Genomic DNA, 15070 nt, shown 5'->3' with positions numbered 1-15070 from the left:
CGCAATATTTTTCACCATGTTTGAGGCAATTCGCTTTAACATCATCAACATATGTGCCATCTTAATAGCTCTTCGGTATTAACCAACTACATAACATTTTGTGTTGAATTCTGATAGTCTTTTGAATCGGTTATTGGTTCCTACAACTATCAAACAATTTATAATAACAAACTGTAAAAAAGAAGCGATGCGGATTAGTGGTAACCGAAAAAAAAGAGCTTGGATAACAATAGAGACATCAAAAGGATCGATCTTTTATGGTGATTCAAAATATTTAAAATTAAAAGTGATTAAATTGAATGTTACCCATCAAAACTTAAGAGCCTGAAAAAATATGCACAATTTTCTAAAAACAGGGAGACACCCCTAAAACGTCGAGTGATCTTAAGGAGAATAACACTACCAGATTCAGCAGTTCAAAGAACCCTACTGCAGAGGTTTCAGGCTCATATATACTAAAATGTTTTTGTTTTGTTTTTTGTTTGTTTTTTTTTTGTCAGAAGAAAGATTACGAATGCGTATTTGTTTTTTTGCCATGGCTACCATTTCAAACTAGTAATCATAGAAGATCGGGAGAGGGCACATTTGATCAGAAATCAAAAGTTCTAGTGCCCTTTTTAAGTGAGCAAGAAGATTGGAGGGTAGCTAGCCCCCTCCATTGAACATTTTTCCCAAAGTCGTCTGAACAAAATTTTTTGACAATCACTTTGTTCATCATAGATGCAATGTACAATGATTGCGCCTTTAGGGATAACATGACCTCCCCAAACACCCTGGGGACAGGACTGTAAGTTACGAAATCTACCGATTGTTAGCGTACTGTATTTGTTGTTGGGAAGTAGATAGACGTTTTTTGGGGGGAGGAGGCTTTTCCAAGGTGAAAATTGTCCATGGGGAGGGAAGTCTCTTGGGGTGAGCTTTCCAGAGTAAATTTTTCAGAATTCATACATTCCTTTTATAGGAATTCTTTTTGTATTCGTTCTTTTTATTTGTCTTTGCAAACTAAATTTAACATGTGAAGATGTACCGGCGGAAATTTTTAGCGAGAACCAATTGTCTGGAGGATTTTTACACGGGGGGAGGAATTATCTGCGGGAGAAATTCTCCATGGGGGAATTTTCTACGTGAGCAACTTTCCATTGGGGCGGAGATTTTCGGGAACATTTTTTTCACGGAGGTTGGATTTCAGAGGCCATTTGAAAAAGATTAGAAATTAAAATCTTTCTTCAAATCTTTCAACAAGAAAAAATTTATAAAATTTCAAACAACTTCCAACGAATTAAAACATTTGTTCTGCTAATTACAGTCACTCCCGTCAACTTGCTACAAAATAAACACACTTGCCAAAACGGTCAGTGTATAAGGACCCATCAGAGGAGTGTTGTTGGGGAAATAAGTACTTTTAAAAATGTAATGGATCAACTACAAACTGCGACAACGATGATAAGCAACTTTCTTTCCAATTTATCTTGTAAGAGCGGGTCTTACGCAATAATTTGTAAAATGAGCACTCTCTTGTTTGAACTTACAGATTAGTTTGCACAAATCTTTCCACTGTTTCAACTTGACTGACTTTCAAACTCAGACTTTCCACATTTGCTGCAAATTTTCAAAATTTGCTAGAAATTAAATTTTTGCTTCACATTCCTTAGTATGCCAAGCGAAGATGGCTTTTTATGGAATTGGAAATGAAAAACAGTACTTACAGTTCCAACATCTAAAGGAATAAGTTTCCTTTTCTCTGTTTTCCAAAAAGTTCAACGGAAGCTCAGGTAACATTATATAGTTCCCCCACCTCCTGCCCTAAGGCATTATCCAATTCCTAGAATAAGGGTTTACACTCAAAGAGGAATTTATGCTTAATACCTGGCAGCACTGATTACTTAGTTTGGGTCACAGGTTTGAGAATTTCTTTCTTCTGAATGCAATGTTGTTAATACATTAGTCGCTTATTCTAAGTCCGCAAGGCCATTCTAATCTCTTTATTAAAATTAATAAAGACATTTGCAAAATTGTGAAAGAATATATTATCAAAAGAATCAGGACAAACAAGGCATTGTGTTTGAAAAATAAAGAACTGAAAATAAATGGTTAATTGTGCTTACTAGTTCCCAAAGCCATCTGTTAGGTCAAGTAACATAACATTGTAGGCGTCTTCATGCCGTTTTAAGAGTCCACTGCTTTCTAGAACATCTAAAAAAGGGCCATACCAATTAGATTTTATCTCAACCCAAGGATTTGCTCCTTTAGTGAAACGAGGTTGCATCAATTCCTAAAATCAAATAAAGATAACATAACATATATATTAATTAAATGAAAACAAAAGAAAAAATGTCAAGCCATAACAATTCTTTGGAACAAATTTCTACAGAGTAGCTTTCACAAAAACACTTTTTGTACATTTCAACTTTTGTTGCAGAGAAATTAATTTTAAAAGTTGGCACAAAAGAATAGATGGGATTAATGGACAGCTTCGTAGAAATTCTGAATGTAGTTAAAACTGACACTGATGCACCAAAAGAAACTAATGATGACACCATCATTCCAATTCTTTAAATTGAAAGGTTAGAGATTATCTCGAAGAGAAAGTACATCTTTTACACAAATTTCCTGCTAAAAAGAACCCCTGGGAAGAAAATCAATCATCTTATTTTTTCAGTTTTGCTAGAATACTTCAAAATTGTATTCAAAATTCTTTTATTCTCATCAGAAATTCCAGGAAGGTAGTTGTATGTGCAAAAATGAGTTGAATTAATCGATACAATATAGCAAGTTGGGGAATGTAGACGACTAATCTCAGTTCGGTAAAAATGTGACGTAATGCTTTTTTATTTACTGTAGTCGATTTTTAAGAACAGCAAGGGTCAGATAATATTTACTCCTGGAAGAAGTTTAACCCGGTTTGCAATTAAGATTTGGAAAGCATTCATAAACGAATTAATAATCTAGATGGCATGGTAGTACCTTCACCTATAAACGCTAGGACAATTCAAGTCAATAAAATAGTTTCTAAAAAACTGAGGACTTGTCATCTTGAAGATTTGTAACTGATTTTATTGGTCTTCAATTAATATAAACTTGCTTAAAACTAGTCAATTCATTTTTTCCCAAAAATTTGTAATTGGCTATCAAATTGAAATAGCCCATTCTGTTTTCACGATTTAACTAAAAACTAAACCCAGACTGATTGCATAAAATCCTTCAGTAAATAGGCTTTTATCAATTTCGATTCTATGGAGACTATATCATCTTTCGAAAAGTGATACAGTTTTGCAGAAGTTTCCAATCTGTTTTTACTTTGAAGTGAGAAAAATAAGTCTAAAGATTGCGATTACACAAAGGGCAATATTCATAATTGCCGTGACGCTTCTAGCACCATAAACACTTCAAAATATTAAAGTCCTTCATAGATACTATAAACCATGATATTTCTTAATACCTGGTTCTGGGTTTCGGTTTGTCTTTTTTTTACCCTGTAAGATTTTTATCGACCGACAAAACAGATGCAGTAACCGAAAAACAGCAGTGAAAAGCTAGATTAGTTTCGATTGCCATCAATTAGTGTCGAAAAATACAAAATTATCATCTTCCTCAAACCGAATTTTATTTAAGCTCGTCCCCTTAAATGGCCCCGCCGAAACCATATTATCTCAATCTCAAATTTCACTATATAGTTGGAGGATTCGCCACCTAATATCGGGCTAAGGCACGCCTCAGAAAATTCGGTCTTAACTCTTTCCCTATTCCGAATTTTGTGCCTATTTGTGAAAGTACATTCAACAAAGACTTGCTATAAATATTTTCAAAGGTAGGTAGAACACAAATGACAGTATTTTTTTCGCATACTCAGGCTAGAAACTTAAAACGCCATCTATTCATATTTGTTTTGTGAGATATGCATAATATAGATGGCAGGTTATGCGTTTTATTTTAACCGCAATGCTTACCATACTACCATATACACATACGCAACTACAAGAAGGCCAAGCTATTAGTGAGCTCAGTAATAAACTACAGGTACCCAATGCTTACTCTGCATTTATTTATGAGATAAATCATTATCAGAGAGCTAAAAACATCCAAAGAAATAGCTGCTTCACAATTACAATCGATTATTAAAAAATTATGAGATGCGCTGTTTAAGCTATTCAGATAATCAGTAGCTCAGGTGTACATAAACTAAACACAATTCCTGAAATGTAAATTTTGGTAGAAATCAAACACAACGTGTAAGACATGTACTTGTTGCCTTCTGACTGAGAATAGTCCCAATGGGATCTTAAAGATTCTTACTACTACTACTAATAACTCACTGCAGCACCAAACCGCCTGAGGCCAACACAGCTACGCACGCTCCTCCTCCAGCCTTATCTATTCGAGGCCTCCCTCTTTACACCCTTCCAGGTAGTTCCCATTTCCTTTAAATCTTTATTTATGACATCTTCCCAACCCAGACAAGGACGACCTGCTTTCCGTGTAGTCCCAGACAGTTGGCCAAAAAGGACAATCTTTGGCAATCTGTCATCCTTCATCCGCAGAACGTGGCCTAGCCATCTCAACCTTTCTTTCATTATAGCCCTAGAAAGCGGAATTGAATCACATTTTTCGTACAACCTACTGTTTGAAATACGGTCAGTCAGCCGGGTACCCAGAACAATCCGTAGGCAATTTCTCTGGAATACATCTAGTAAATTTTCATCTGCTTTTCGGAGCACCCATGCTTCAGAGCCATATTTGACCACTGTCATCACTGTAGCTTCAAAAATTCTAATCTTGGTTTGCAGACTTGTTTTTCTATTCTTCCAAACTTTTTTTTAACTGTGAAAAAACACCCTGAGCCTTAGCTATTCTACTTTTAACATATGCATTGCTCCCACCGTCCTTACGAATAATACTAACAAGGTAAGTGAAGCTGCCAACCTGATCAATCTCTTCGTTACCCAACGTCCCCTTTTCATCTTCACTTATTCCTAGCCTTAGTGACCTAGTCTTCTTCACATTAATTTTCAAGCTTATTCTAGCACTCATAACTCGCAAAACCTCTAAAAACGCATTCATTTCGCTCACAGTTTCATCTAATATGCTTAAATCATCAGCATAATCTAAGTCCAGGAGCGTTTTTCCTCCCCATTTGATTCCCTGGTCTCCAATTGCCTTTCCTGTGCTCCTTAAGACGAAGTCCATCAAAATGATCCATATAAAGGGGGATAGACCACAACCCTGCTTAACTCCTGATTTAAAACGAAATCAGGGGCTAACCTTATTTCCAATCTTAACCACAGCAGCATTATTCTCGTACATAGCACAAATCACTTCAATGTATTTTTCTGGTATACCATACAAGGATAAGACCTTTACTAACGCTCTTCTATCAACAGAATCGAAAGCTTGCTCATAATTGATAAAACTGAGGACCAAAGATGTTTCACAACGAAGGAACTTCTCAATTATTAACCTAAGAGTGAAAACTTGGTCGACACATCCTCTACCTTTTCTAAAACCGCACTGTTCTTCCCTTAAAACTTTGTCTACAGCATCGCTCAGTCTAAAAAGTATCATATTACTCAGTAATTTGCTACCTAGAGACCAGACTAATTCCTCGATAATTACGACACTCACTCTTGTCACCTTTCTTATACAGTGGTTTAATTAATGTTTTCCTAAAATCATTAGGTATTTCCCCTTTTTCAAAAATCATGTTCATATTCTTCAGTAGCTTATTCCTAACCTCAGAGCCACCATATTTAAGAAACTCATTTATCACACTATCAGCACCTGGAGCCTTACTATTTTTTAATCCTTTTGGTACTGTCGCTAATTCTTCCTCACTAAACAAATCTTCCTTCACATCCAAGGTATCACAAACTTTTTCATTTTCTTCTATATCTTTTCCTGCAACTGTATCTCGGTTTAGCACATTCTCAAAATATTCCAACCATCTTTCTTTAACCTTTTCCTTATCACTAATTTTGGCCCCATTTCTATCTTTAACTAGGACTAGTCCGGATTGACTACTCCCTTTCAATTTATTAACATGCCAGTATAATATTTTACTATTATGCCGTCTAGCCGCATCTTCCAGATCCTCAGCAATTTTATCCATGGCCTCCACTTCAAATCTCCTTAGTTCATATTTTAATGCTTTCTCCACTTTCTTTACTTTCATTTTGTTTTCATTACGACCTATCATTCAGATAATTCTTGTACAAAAACCTTCTACTCTCTATTTAACCTAAAGCTTTTTCACTAATATTCTTAGTTGCAGTCTTAGCACTCCTCCCTAAGACACCATCAGCAAATTCACAAATTGTTTTTCTAAAATTATTCCATACATCTTCCAAATTGTCAAATTTTAAACTTTCAAGTTTAGTATTCAATAGTTCCTGGAAATTTTTTCTTAAATTTTCATCCTGGAGTCTACCAACATCATAACTTTCCGGGAGGTAGTTACCCTTCCGAAATTTCAGCTTTAAATTAACCTTAGACACTACTAGATGGCGATCTTTACTTTTAACATCAACAACAGCACTCCTATACACCCTAGTATCTTGTATTGATCCTGCTAGTCTTCAGTTTACAATAACATAATCAATAAGGTTTGCTGTCTTACCATCACGTGAATACCATGTCAACTTATGGGCCATATTGTGACCAAACACCGTATTGGTTATAACTAGGTTGTTATACCTACAAAATTGCAAAAGTCTATAGCCATTACTGTTTTCTTCTCCTACACCAAATTTACCAAGGCTAGGATACCATCTATCCCTATTTCTACCAACCTGGGCATGAAAATCTCCTAGCAAAAACACCATATTTCTACCTGGTACCCTGTCTATTTGCTCTTGTAACTGTAAGTAAAATTCATCTGAGTCACTAGTATCTCCATCAGTTGGTTCAACAGGGTTCAACATATACTACTATAACTGATACTCTGAAATTTTTAGTCATAAAATGAGCAATTAGTATTCTATTATTAATACCTAACCAGCCTAAACAAGACCTAGCAGCTTCCTTATTCATCATGAGCCCTACTCCCTGTCTATGTGCCCCAAGTTGGGCTAAGTCTGAACCAGGGTTGAATTGAACCATTAAGTTTCTTCAGTTCTGCCAATCATCGTCTGGGTTCAGTTTGAGTTTGAGACGGTTCAGTTTGGCCAACCGTCTGGGGCTACACGGAAAGCAGGTCGTCCTTGTCTGGGTTGGGAGGATGTCATAATTAGTAGTAGTAGTAGTAGTAGTAGTTCGGCCAATATTATTCCTACTAATGAAAATCAAGGACATTTTTACTTTTGATTTAAAAGTAAAAACGCAAAAAAGTAAAATATTTTAAAAGCATTTGGGATTTAAATTCTTTTTTATCATGAGCTTCTTCGTTCCCCCAACTCCCAAGTTTTGGTGCCTTAAAACAAGCCTAAATTTGGTAAAAAAAATTCAATGAACAAAATAAAACGTATTTGTGTAATATTCTTTTGTTGCTGGCGGTAAAAGCTTCAAACAGCATAGCTCCGAATCGATTCTCGCTAAGTCCAAATTAATACCACTAACATGACGACACCCCTTTTCTCTCTGTTCTCGGAGCTCCACTATTGCATTCTGAGAGGAATTAAAGCTCTTTATAGTGTAAGCATCTACTTCAGGAAGTGAATTTGAGGCTCTAAATTCATGGCTCCAAATCAATTTTAGTAACGCCTCCACTAACATCTCTAACATCACAATACCCTTCTTCTCTCTCAAATTCAGATTTTGGGCTTGAACCTCAAGTCTAGGCTGTAAGCTTTAGTGTAAAGAGCGGGGTATCGACGAGGAGTGAACCCCCTCATATACGCAAAAAATAACATACGAATATAAAAGTTCGTTATGTAAGTTAATTCGCAAGTTACGTATATTTTTTACCAAAGAAAACGTTCGTAAAAAATTAAAAGTTCTAGTTGCCTTTTTAAGTAATCAAAAAATTGGAGGGCAACTAGGCCTCCTCCCTCGTTCCATTTTGCTCAAAATCTTCCGATTAATTGCAATTAATTAATATGCAAATTTCGCTTTAAGTATTTATGTGTGGAGAGCCAAGATCAAAACATGCATCAATTCAAAAACGTCCAGAAATTAAATAAAAAAAAAAACAGTTTTATTTAAATGAAAGTAAGGAGCAACATTAAAACTTAAAACGAACAGAAATTACTCCTTTTATGAAAGGGGCTTTTCCTCCTGAACGCCCAGGTCTTTACGATAAAGTTTCTTACTGTTTTAAGAAGAAGAGTTAAGAGAAAGAGCCAAACTTTAGCATAAAGAGCGGGGCATTGAGGAGGAAAAGACGAAACAGGCTTGTCAGTCGTTCTTATTTGTTTCACAAAGGTCCACAACCCAGCAGTGGGATGATCAGTCAGGTAAACAGCCCACTCAAATAGCAGTTTATATGGCAGAGTTACATAGGAATTGAATTTCTATTAAATTTGACTTGAATTTCTTGCCCCTGTACTAATCTGTGTCGTTACCATGAGGGAACTTTACCATGAACAACTGACAACTTAAGTCGCGCAACAAAGCTTGAATTGGCGTGAAAATACTTCAGAATAATAGCTCCAAAGCTTTAATTTCATAACCCTACCACTGTAGATGTAAACTCCTTTCTTATAAGCAGTTCATCTTCAGTCGTTATCTTTTTCTTATAAGAGAAAAGTCTCCCATTGTCAAACAGTTCGTGGTAACGAACAGTAGTAAGGAGCGACCCGGCTCAATAGTAACCAGAACCCTAAAATATGGAATTATGATACCAATAGTTACATCAAAAGAATCGCGTTTTCGTGCTGATTTTAAATTTAAAATTTTCATCAAGATTAATCTTACCCATCAAAAGTTACGAGCCTGGGAAAATTTGGCTTATTTTAGAAAATAGGGGGAAACACCCCCTAAAGGACATACAATCTTAACGAAAATCACACCATCAGATTCAGCGTATCAGAGAACCTTGTTGTTAAAGTTTCAAGCTCCTATGTACGAAAATTTGGAATTTCGCGTATTTTGCCAGAAGAATGATCACGGATGCGTGTTTATTTGTTTTTTTTTTTGTTTTTTTTTTCAGGGGTGATCGTATCAACTCAATGGTCCTAGAATTTCACTAGAGGGCTCGTTCTAACGGACATTAAAAGTTCTAGTACCCTTTTTAAGAGACCAAAAAATTGGAGGGCACCTAGGCCCCCTCCCACGCTCATTTTTTCCCCAAAATCACCGGTTCAAAATTCTGAGATATTCATTTTATTCACCATAGTCGAAAAACCTAATAACTATGTCATCGAAAATTTTCTAAGTAATCGAAAAATTGGAGGGCAACTAGGCCTCCTCCCTCGCTCCTTTTTTCTCAAATTTTCCGATTAAAACTATGAGAAGGCCATTTAGCAAAATTAATATACAAATTTGGATTAATTATCTATGTGCGGAGAGCCAAGATCAAAACATGCATTAATTCAAAAACGTCCAGAAATTAAATAAAAACTAGACGTACGTTGCCCGGGCAACGTGAAGTGTTGCGGCAACCATTGTCCGGCTTCGCCGGCTGAAGTGTTGCGAGAGCAACACTGGTTTTGTTTCTTCGCTATCGATCAGTAATCACATGATCAAAGCTATTCCTCAGCGTTGAAAAAACAACAGCAAAATAGTATCGAAAGAAGAGACTAAATTGACTTTGCAGGCAGTTGAACTTTATCCTTTTCAATCGTAGACATCGTGACGGATGAAAACTCGGAACTATCCCTAAGCTATATAAAGCTATCCCTAACTTTTCAGGATGGAAATACCATAGATAACATTCTGTTAATTATTATTAAACTATCTCATTGTTTTACATTCTCGTTTGTGCTTGTTTCTTTACTATCGGTTAAATGATGAAGTTGTCAGCCTATCAAAGTTTTTAAAACGGTATGTTGAAACAAGAACGCAATCAGTTATGACATGACCAAAGGCTATTCCTCAGCGTTGAAAAAACAGCAACTACAAAATAATATCGAAAGAAGGGACTAAATTGACTTTGCAGCCAGTTGAACTTTATCCTTTTCAATCGTAGACATCGTGACGGATGAAAACTTGGAACAATATCTTAATTAATCTAGTTGGTATTATAAGGCTATCCGTAACTTTTCAGGATTAAAATACCGTAGGTGACAATAATTATTACGAAACTACCTCATTGTTTTACGTTATCGTTTGTACCTGTTGCGTAAACACTTAATTCTGTCAGATTTAAAGAGATCGAATACAATGTGCACCAATTTACACAAATTTCTAGCCCAAAGTGAACAGATTCTTACTTACAAGTCCCTCTCCCGTGATAGACATCAGGTTCACCGGAAACAAATAAATGAGTACACCAACTAGCAAAAGTTGCAAACCACTCATCGCTGAAGATGATTGTAGCCCAACAGCCGATTATTACTTACATTTATTACACTGGAACCAAATTGGTTTAACCATCAAATACACCGGAAACAAATAATAGGTACACCAACTAGCAAAAGTGTCAAACGCCTCATTGCCGAAGATGATTATGAGCTAACATCCGTTTCTCGCCCAAAGTGAACCGATTCTTACTTATAAGTCCCTCTCCCTTGATAGGCATCAAGTTCACCGGAAACAAATAAATGGGTACACCAACTAGCATAGTTGTAAACCCCTCATCGCTGAAGTTGATTGTAGCCTAACAGCAGATTATTACACCTTTAATTAACGATAAAACATCCCAATATTTCCATTATTTTTTCAAAGTATGAAGTCTTTTAAGTTGTTTTTAGTATAACATGTTTAGGATAAGAATTTTCTTCTGAGGTTTCTCTAGAATATTTGCCGTGTGCATCAGTCAAAGGGTAAGAACATTCGAAATATAAGTAGAAATAGAGGCTAAACGCAATGGCTAATCAAAACTAGTTCAAACTAATTGAACACTTACAAAGTGCTCTTGATAGAGATTAAGCTTTTTCTCAAGATCGGCCAGTTCTTGCACCCTAGATTCCTCGTTTTTCCTTTTCTTTTCTTCTGATGTCATGCTCTCTTGTTGAATAAACGGCTTCCACGAGATCATTTTATCAAAGCGTTTGGAATTGCACTTCAGCCCTAAAAGAAAAGTTAAAGTGTAAACTTTTTTTATGGGGGGGGGGGGCAGTAATTATTTACAATGTGATTCGTTCTATACTTGGTTTTTTATTGGGAATTCAAAAACACGTTCCATTCAAGTGTTGTAGAACGGAAGCCTTCCATGCGATCGCTTCATCGAAGCGTTTGGAATTACACTTTGCAGTGCAGTGATGAAGTTTCGTCACTTGAGTCATAAAACGGAAATTAACAAGAGATTCCCACAGATACTGGAAAAAGGGCCTTTTAGGCTCTTGGATGCTTAGCATATAATTACCCCGACACTACTACTACTAACAACTAACCGCAGGACCAAGCGGCCTGAGGCCTTCATAACTACGCACGGTCCCTCTCTATCCCAATCTATTCAAAGTCACCCTCTTTACAACCTTCCAGGAAGTTCCCATTTTCTTGAAATATTTCTTTATGACATCCACGAAAGAGCTATTTACCGTTTAGTCGTAGACAGTTGGCCCAAAAGGACAACCTTCAGCAATCTGTCATCCTTCATCCGCAGAGCATGTCCTAGCCATTTCAACCTTTCTCTCATCATAGCTATAGAAAGTGCGATTGAACCACACTTTGAAATGCCCTGCTGCTTACATATTTTTTCAACTAAAAGAAGCCGTTTTCCATCTTGTATTTATATGTACATATACCCTTTTTTTAAACTACCCAAGAAATAGAATAATAAGAGCTAAGAGCTCATATGGCACTTGTGACGAGGTCGGAAGAGCCAAGAGATAAGAGCTTATATGACATGACCTCGTAGCAAAATTCTAAGAATCAATAAATTGCTTTAAAAGGAAAATCGGAGGCTTAATAGCGCTTGGGATTTAAAATAAGAGCTCGGAGTCACGAGGTGCTTCTAAATATCAAAATTCGTTAAGATCCGATCACCCACTCGTAAGTTGAAAATACCTCAATTTTTCTAATTCTTCCTCTCCCTTCAACCACCTAGATGGTCGAAACGAGGGAAAACGACTTTATAAAGTCAATTTGTACAGCTCCCTTGAGCGTTTTCCAAGATTTCCTGTTTCCCCCTCCAACTCCCCTAATGTCAACAGATCTGGTCGGTACTTGAAATAAGAGCTCTGAGACATGAGTTACTTCTAAATATCAATATTCATTAAGATCCGGTCACCCGTTCTTAAGTGAAAAATACTTCGATTTTTCTAATTTTTCAAAATTAACAACCCCCAGCTCCACCAAAGAGAACAGATCCGTACCAATTATGTCAATCTCGTATCTATAACCTATGCTTATTCTTCCCATCAAGTTTCATCTGGATCTCTCCACTCTAAGCGTTTCCCAAAATTTCTGTTTTCCCCCTCCAACCCTTTATGTCCTCGGATCCGATTCGAATTGAAAATGGAGCATCTGAGACATAAGATTCTTCTATATATCAAGTTTCATTAAGATTCGATCACCCATTCGTAAGATACCTCGATTTTCACGTTTTCCAAGAATTCCGGCTTCCCCCTCCAACTCCCTTCAATGTTACCAGATCTGGCCGGGATTTAAAACAAGAGTTCTAAAGTACAAGATCCTTCTAGATATCAAGTTTCATTAAGATCTGATCATCCGTTCGTAAGTTACAAATACCTCATTTTTTCTAATTTTTCCGAATTAATCCCCCCCCCCCCAACTCCACCAAAGAGAGCGGAGCCGGTCCGTTTATGTCAGTCACCTATCTTGGACTTGTGCTTATTCTTTCCACCAAATTTCATCCTGATCTCTCCGCTTTAAGCGTTTTCCAAGATTTCAGCCCCTCCCCCTAATGTCACTGGATCCGGTCGGGATTTAAAATAAGAGATCTGAGTTTCGAGGTCCTTCTAAATTTGAAATTTCGTTAAGATACGATCACTCTTTCGTAAGTTAAAAATAACTCATTTTTTTAATTTTTTAGGATTAACCCTCCCCCCAACTCCCCCAAACAGAGCAGATCCGTTCCGATTATGTCAATACCGTATCTAGGACTTGTGATTATTTTCCCCACCAAGTTTTATCGCGATCCCTCCACTCTAAGCATTTTCCAAGATTTTAGGTTCTGCCCCCCTCCAACTTCCCCTTCACCGGATCCGGCCTAGATTTTAAATAAGAGCTCTGAGACATGATATCATTCAAAACATCAAATTTCATTAAGATCCGATCACTCATTCGTAAGTTAAAAATACCTAATTTTTCAGAATTAACCCCCCCCCCCAACTCCACCAAAGAGAGTGGATCCGTTCCGGTTATGTCAATCACGTATCTAGGACTTGCTTTTATTTTTCACAACAAGTTTCATCCCGATACCTCCACTCTAAGCGTTTATGTAGGGAGTAGGTAACATGCATTTTTCAAAATATAGCCGACAGAGTTTTTTTTCTTTGATTTTCTTAAATAAATTTCAAATCTTTGCCTACTCCCATATTCAATGTGAAGAGATCCAAGTATAATCCCATAATTTGTGCTGCTCAACTTAGGATACCTAGGGCGATGTGCATCCGGCATCCGGTATACAATACAATATTAAGAAAGAAAATCTAAGAAAAAGTAGGGTTACTTCCCAAGGATGCCCTACGATTGATTATAGACTATATATTAACAATTGAAATGACATAATTTTTATACAATTCTGAAAAAGGGCTATGCCTGCTTTGCCTCTCCTTGAGAAAATCTCTCTTGGCTTTATTCCAGTTAGACATGACTCTCAAGTCTTTCATCACCTCCACTATTTTGTGCAAAAACTTTAACCAATTCATTTTTCATGAAAGCTGTGACCTCCGACTTGATTTGAATTTTTACCATTCAATTCAACTAATGTTCCATTTCCATCTCCCCTTTTTTGTCATAGTAAAATTCTCCCCTTCTTTTTTGAAGATTTTTACAAGTTGGAGTAACCGTACTTTTATGTTAACCAAGTTGGTGTTCAATGTTCTCAAAAAAAAAGTAATTCATTTTATTATAAGGTATTATTGTCAGCGAATCACCAGGTTGAAGACTGTAACTAAGAAAGCATTGGAGAAGACTACATAAAATTTAGTGTAAGGTTGGATTTCTTTCGAGTGGTGTACTCGCAGTTTTGTGAAATTAGCCTGAATATTAGATTTTCTGAGATTGTCTTGGAATTTTCAAGTGTGGATAAGAAATGTAATGACTCTGTATACAATCCCAACCACATATCTGTCATTTGCTACGAACTTGACGCTAAACTAAATGAATAACACTTCAAAGATCATGTTCGTTGTCTTCATAATAATCTGGGAGAAACATTGACATATGTGCTAGTATCATTATTTAAAAACCTGTCAACAGTGTCGAGGAAGCAAAAGCAAGATGACATTTCAGTTCCTGCAACTTTTTTTAGTGAAAGTATCCAAGAGTGATAAATACCTCACCAATTCTTAGGACCTTTACACTAGCAGATAACACCATAGAGAGCGGAGGTCCCAGCTTAGAATCAATATTTTCAGGCATGAAATCTCTATTTACTAGGGTATATGTTGACCCAAATCTTGTTATGGAAGTTTTTAAAATGACTAAGTAAGCCCGTCATTTGGAGGTTGTGGGGGAGAGGGGTTGGCTCTGAATGAATATTCAGAGTATTTAAGTCCAAATCGGTGAAAACTGTTTCACCGATATTTAGCAAGTCCAAATCGGTGAATACTGGTTCTGGTTAGTTCCACCGGTTCTGGTTCGGGCTCCGCCAGTTTCATAATCAGTTCCATTTCTGTCAGTTCCGGCTCCGTAATAAGTTTTGCCGGCTCCTGTTTTGTAACCGGTTCCAAAACCTGTTCCAGTCTTTCAACTTTTTTCAAGTCTTTAAATGGAATTGCATATACTTATAACAAAACTATTTGGTTACTTTTATTATAACATGAAATTAGAATAGTATCGTATGCTTATCAAAATTATTTGTTAGAATAACAAAATTTAACATAGTTTTGCTATAAAAAATTTTTTGAGC

At 36.5% G+C, this 15070-nt stretch overlaps 1 protein-coding gene across 1 annotated transcript in view; it reads right to left on the bottom strand.

Annotated features, from left to right (window-relative positions):
• Positions 1-2003: 2003 nt before the first annotated feature.
• The window catches only part of LOC136038063 (uncharacterized), an 83923-nt gene continuing 70856 nt past the window's right edge, over positions 2004-15070 (bottom strand). The window contains exon 6 of the mRNA XM_065721025.1: positions 2004-2272. Within this exon, the coding sequence (XP_065577097.1) occupies positions 2105-2272 (168 nt within the window). The 3' untranslated portion in view covers positions 2004-2104. The remainder of the gene's footprint in view (positions 2273-15070) is intronic.

Source organism: Artemia franciscana, chromosome 17 (assembly GCF_032884065.1).
Source record: "Artemia franciscana chromosome 17, ASM3288406v1, whole genome shotgun sequence".
Taxonomy (NCBI): domain Eukaryota; kingdom Metazoa; phylum Arthropoda; class Branchiopoda; order Anostraca; family Artemiidae; genus Artemia; species Artemia franciscana.
This window is presented reverse-complemented; position numbering and strand designations above follow the sequence as displayed.